The sequence below is a fragment of the Rhipicephalus sanguineus genome, unplaced genomic scaffold (genome assembly GCF_013339695.2).
Source record: "Rhipicephalus sanguineus isolate Rsan-2018 unplaced genomic scaffold, BIME_Rsan_1.4 Seq987, whole genome shotgun sequence".
In the NCBI taxonomy this organism is placed as follows: Eukaryota; Metazoa; Arthropoda; class Arachnida; order Ixodida; family Ixodidae; genus Rhipicephalus; species Rhipicephalus sanguineus.
Genome location: NW_023616432.1, coordinates 409 through 6636, shown reverse-complemented (window position 1 = coordinate 6636; position 6228 = coordinate 409). Strand labels below are relative to the sequence as shown.

Sequence of the window (6228 nt, the reverse complement as noted above, 5' to 3'; positions counted from 1 at the left end):
GCGCCGAAGCAATGTCTCCGAAGTTCAGTAGTATTTGTTCACGTGCGTACTTCTGAAAACATTTTTATAATACCGCTGTATAAAGCGCGATACATTACCATAGTTATGAGATAATTCAATACTTGGTTGTTCAGAATTTACGCTAATTTTGTCAATTTTCTATTTTTCCGGTAACTAGCGCCACATTTGGCCGGTACTTTTCCAAGACGGATATGCCAAGACAACTGCGAGAGAAGGACATGACGTCACTGCGGCCTCTGCTTTGTTGCAAGAGGAACTGATTATTCCTGTGGTTTGAGTCGCACGTATTATTCGTGAACTATCCATTTGTTTTGTGTAATATGATTAATGAATCCAACCAAAATGGGAAGGGTCTAGAGCAGCAGGTAAATTTCAGCCAATTTGGCCTTTTGTACCGAGCAGTTTTTTTTATTATTTCGGCATAGAACAAACTGCAGGATTCCCAAGTTAGGGTTAGCTCTCGTTAGCACGGTGTTTCTGTCAAGAAGATGGCGCATTGGGATAAAAGTTTACCGTTGTGGAATCCTTCCGTGCCTCTGGATTTTGCATCGTGTTGGGTCCTCTGCAACAATGTAATAACCTTTCTCTTTCACGAGTGACACCCACTGTGTGTGATCAGAGCGTAAACTCTCTGAGGAGGACGACAGCAAACTAGTCTTAGCGACAAGCCCGACGCGAATCCGTGCCCTCGATTCACCTTTGTTCGCTTGCATCGCCGAAGAGCAGAAAAAAAAATATCGCCCACCGACGGCCCGCTCGCCTCGCTCGACCGGTGGTCCGAAACCTCCCCTGTGGCTGCCCCTGCGATCGGTAACGCTGACACGGCAAGTGCCCCTCTTCCGGAGGGTCCCTTCGTGACTCATTTGAGAGCCTCGAGCGACACCGGCACCTTGCCGGTTTCAGGCTTAGCAAGCTCCGCTTTCATTCAATGCCATGTTAACTCGCTAGTGGTCTGTCACTGCTAACCCCTGCTCGTTCGTGCCAGTGTCGCGGTCCGCGTTCGATTGGTTGAGTCGCCAGATTCTTGCGCACCATTCAAGGTCTCGGCGCCTTCGTGCAATTTGAGTCCCCGTTCGTCGCCCCATTGGCATACGGCAGGCCGCTAACTACGGTTAGGTTTAAACGCGGCGTAACAGTGGAAATTGGGAGCGCGTTTAAGCAGGCTTGGGTTTTATTAAACTCGCTTCCGAGCGCAGCGCAGTACTAGTTGCCACGCCGCCGAATACCTGCAGTTTGCTTGCCTCTTTTTGTATGACTTAGTTTCTTCCCGTAGTTTGGCTAGCGTGTAGCGAATGCATCGCCGTGGCAGCTCGCGAGGCGCTTTTTTGCCCGAGCCGTTGCTACCGGTGTCTTTGATAGTTTGCTCTTGGTTCTCTCTTAAAAAGAAAAAAAAGTTCAACTATTGGCTGAGGCAGCAATGGCAGGTGGTTTTTGAGCACTTGCCATTGAGCTGCCCGTAAAGTTTGCATGAACATTTTATTTGGTTTCGCTCTATTGTTTTTTTTTTTTTCCTGTTTTACTACCATTATCTTTTTTGTTGCAGTGCACCTGAAATCTTAGCAGCGTTATTGCGGGACACGAAATTCAATGCCGTTTCGGAGAGCAACAGTATGATCTGACGACAGAAGTGCTGTCTCGTTTTTCCCATATGAGCGCTTGAAATTCCTGTCCCGAAAGCGCACTCGTTTTTCTGTTAATATGTTTTGAATGATTTGATGCGTTTCAAGGTGCTGTAACTCTTAAATCTAAAGAAGTATGGCGATTTTCATTTTCTTCTGGCATGCAGGAGTTGTGGCATTCTGGCGTTGTTTTGTTTTTTCTTCTCTAATAGTTTGCTGGTCTAGACTTGAACTCCGGTGCTCAAGGAAACAAGACCGGTGAGCCCATTTTTCTGACCTGTTGCTCAGGCTTAGCATTTGTAGCACTTGTTGACTTTCTTATAGCATCTTTCATCTGTGGAGTTTACGTGCTTCTTGGTCAGTGCTAGCAGCAAGCTCCTATGTACTGTCCCAAGTGTGGCAGTGCCAATTGAGGTCATAGGCGCCCATTAATTTAAAGATAGCTTAGCAGGCCTCATGGGGAAAGTTGAGTAAGGGGCATCTTTTTGTTGAGTGGTGAACATGGACGAATACATCTCTGCGAGTTGATGTTCGCATTGTGTTCGGTTAATGCACACACGTGGGTGTTAGCTCAGTGGCTGCTCTTTCTGTCCTTGTGGTTGAGGCCATCTAGCTTCTCTGCAGTGTTGCGTAGAGAGATCTGCCGCCGCTGTCTATGAGAGTTTCCTTGTGATGGGCAACCATTACGAAGGGTTCTTCATCTGTACTACATCTTTCCGTAAAGTTTACTCACTGCAGTGAATGTAAGCGATGGGCCACACCTTTTGCAGGGCGTTCTAACCTTGACTGTCCCGCAACTTAATGAACTGCTGGTACTTTTTATGTTATTTACTTGTAATCTGGCAGGAGACCTCACAATTACGTGCTTTTGTGTAGTAAACGTTTCCAGAAAAAGTGTTTTAGTATGAAATGAACCATTGTGAGCCATCACCCTGCAAGCCCACCTTTGCATTGTGGCTCTTGGTGTACAGTCGCGCTCAATATGACTTGCAACACGAGAGCGCGTGGCCTCACGAGTTCAAAAATTGCGCATGGCTTCAACTTATTACAACTAAATGATATTTTCTTATTTGGGATCATACTCAAGTGAGAGAACAGCGTTTAGTTATGGAAATAAGGGCTAGTGGAGGCCACGCGCTTCCGTGTTGCAAGTCATATTGAGCGCGACTGTACACTGTCACTCCGAAGTCCATCATCATAGGTAGTATGAAACTTTATCAAGGACAGACACAAAAGAACAAGCCACAAGTGCTTCTGGCGTGTTCTCTTTGTGTCTCTCCTTAATATATTAAGTTTCGCACCATCTGCGATGATAGATGATTACCAACTTGCCCGATCAAATAGTCTTCATGTTACAATCTGAAGGCGCCGCATGTCTGCATTCTCGCACATACAAATGTGCCCAGCGCAGCTCTCACTCTAGGCAATTTCTAAGAAACTGTACAGTTCAGGCACTGAAGAAACTTGAAGGAAATTGCAGTGCTGTGTGTCATTGTGTTCTGTTTTGCAGGATTTACTTACAAACATGTAGTAGAGCAAAGCTAGGTTGTGGTAGATTAGTAGCTCGTAGCAGGCGCTACTTGTCAAGAAGCTTGAAGGGTTGTTCCGATTCCCTCGCAGGTCCGAGTCGCTACGTGCCCCCGCACCTGCGCAACAATCGGTCTGTGTTGCCTGGACCTCCTCAGGGGAACGCCCAGGGTTACGCCCAGAAGTCTACCCTGAGCCGCAGGGAGGTGACGACTGGGGAGCAAGGGACGGCTTCAGGGGTGCGTTTCCTGCTCTTTATTCCCAGTCGGCTTGCTGTTCTTGTTGCACTTTGGAGGCGCACACAGCTGCAAAGCGAATGCGTGTCGGAGACATTGCCAATGCCACGTTCCCGAATCCAGTCCAGAATGCTCATTGTTTGCAACTTACGTTTGCCTGTGAACTAGGCCGCAGGTGACATTGATGCAAGCAGAGGTGACTACATGCAAAATCAGTGCCTACAGCTCTCGCGTAGTTTAGTTAGGAATCTACAATTCGCCTTTTTCATGATGCCGCAGCGCATGTGCCCTTTCCCAGTGGTAAAGGCGCAAAATGCCTCTTGATCTTGGAGGTTTTGTTCTGGCAATATCGGTTGTCTGGACCCCTGCTGAAACGGCAGGGGGCAACCGGGAAATTTTAAAATGGCGGATTGTTTTGTGAAATCATTCTCAGCTTCTATTTTTCTCCCCTTTCCTTTTGCTGTGCACTGATTAGCGGGTGCATCCCCTGGGTGTACGAATGCACGCATCTCATAGGTTCAGCGCGTGCACAGTCTTGCTCCCTCTAATGGGTTGCGTGTACTAGGCCTCTTCGTGCGCTAAACTAAAATTGTCTAATATCAACTCGAGAATCTAGGCTGGCTCCGAACAACCCCCTAAAGTCCAAAGCCAGAAAAAAATTTATAACTTGCCTCAAATGTAGGCTGAACAAAGAACAAATCTAATGGCAGCATTCACGAAACGAGACCGGCATTTATTGAACATGAACTTGCTGAGCTCATTGAACATCATTGCTACTGGCCTCATCACTACCTTATTAATAACTGTCATACTCAAATGGCACACTGTCTTATGTACTATGAGCACACTAACATGCTGCACTCTTTGAAGGATGCACAGTCTAGGTTTCTAGGATTTCATCCTGCACTGCAGCTGTCCAGCATGTCCCCTGTAATAGTGATGCTTGTATGATGTGGCTCATTGCCATGAACCAACAGTCCGTCTAGTACTTCTGCAGTTTTGCGTGGTCCCCTCAGTCCTGTAATTGGGGGTTCCACTATTTGTGTACAAGATTTAACGCTGTGAGTATTAGCCAGTGCCACTCGTAGTCATGCCCCAGTAACTGCCGTCTTCACGTATTGTGTTTGATGCTGTCTTTCACTGTAACTCGAGTGACTGTTTGCAAAGTGACCCGCTTAGTCGCCTCTTGCTATGTACAGGTGACCGTGGAGGTGGCCGTGCCGATTTCTCAAATTTGGAGGCCGCACAAGAGGAATGATGGCCCCGTGCGCAACAATGCTTTCCCACCACGCCATGAGTATTCAATCTCCAGTGCTGTCACCAAAGCAGTTTGCAGGCTAGTGTTGCCCCATCACAGACTGCTTATCAGCTGCGATAGCCATAACTTGCTCGTAGAGTGGGGACAGAACATGGATGTCCTTCCCACGTTTTCCAACTTGTACAATTTTTCATAAGATACTGGGGGAGCTGTCTTGAACACATGCTATGATTGAATGAACTGTCACGAGGGAGCAAATGGCCTATAGGCGAAGGGAGAGCACCCCGGAAGAACTCGTCACGTCTTGATCGTAAACTGAGGGAATTCAGAAATGTATTCACGCATGAAGAAACATAGAATTATTACAGTAGAACCCCGCTAATACGTTTTTCACGGGACCGTAAAAAAAAAAAAATAGGAGCCGGGAAACGCAAGAGCCGAGAAACGCGAAAAATTGAGAAATAGAGTAGTGGTGAACTGCACATAGTTTTATTTTAATTCTTTCGCTTGAAAAAATCATGCAGCGTTGCCTGGCGATCTTCTCACGCCCGACAGCACAAGGCGTTTTCAAGCACCTGTAGTGCCATGGCTCTCGCCATCGTCACTGGTGCGCACATATCTTCGCAATAATCCAGTGCCGCTACGGCCGATGAGAACGTTGGCTCCGGTATCCGCTCCACCTCCTCCTCAACTTCCCGTCACTGGCACGGATCGGCGCATCAGCACGATGTCGTCGACGGTAACATCGCGGAGGTGACAACGGCGTCGTCAACAGAAGCGTAGTCACTGTACGCGATTCCACTGGCACCAACAGTCTCCATGGCAGTGTTCAGTTCGTCGCAGTCTGCGAACGCACCGTCTCCAACAGCTTCTGTTGTGTCATCTGCGCGCCACACCGAAACACTTGTTGAAGCAGTAGTGTTCAACTGTAGCAGCAGTGACGCGCTCCACGCCGATGCTAAATAATGCATGGCATCTAAGATGGTGAGCCTGCCGGCTGCTGCCCACGCTCACGCTGGCCAGGGACTGCTTTACAATGCACTTGCGGTAGAAGTGTTTACATTTTTTATTATTCCAGCGTCCAAGGGCTGAAGGTGGCTTGTGGTGTTGGCAGGAAGAAAACTACCTTTACGTTCCGCAGCGACGCAGGTCCTTGGGATGTGCGGAGCAGTTTCGAGAAAGAACGACTTTCTGTTCTGGCAGCCCATCTTAGAGTCCATGTATCTCAAGAACTCAAAAAGTGAACACGTCATCCACGCCTTGGTATTATTGTTGTAGTGGCAGGGCAGTGACGGACTTTTTAAGGCAGCGTGGGTTTCGAAACTTTCCTATCACCCACGGTTTCATCATTTTCGAACCATCGGAGTTGCAGCACAGCAGCACCGTTAGTCGTTCCTTACTGCATTTTCCACCGTGGCAAGCCTCGCCTTTTAGGCTCAGCGTCTTAGAGGGCTGTACCGTGAAAAAAAGGCCTGCTTCATCGGCATTGAATATGTCTCTCGGCTCGTAGTCCTTTATGATAGACACCACGGTCTCTTTCCAGGCCTCAACAGTCTCCGTGTCCACG

General features: G+C 47.9%; 1 protein-coding gene across 1 annotated transcript; it reads left to right on the top strand.

Moving 5' to 3' along the window:
* Nucleotides 1-222: 222 nt before the first annotated feature.
* On the top strand, nt 223-4731 carry LOC119378803 (ATP-dependent RNA helicase bel-like; the record flags this gene model as incomplete). The annotated part of the gene is made up of 4 exons (XM_037647829.1): nt 223-386; nt 1853-1898; nt 3261-3406; nt 4603-4731. Coding segments are annotated over exons 1-4 (366 nt in total), but the record flags the coding sequence as incomplete, so codon positions are not given.
* Between the last annotated feature and the right edge of the window lie 1497 nt (nt 4732-6228).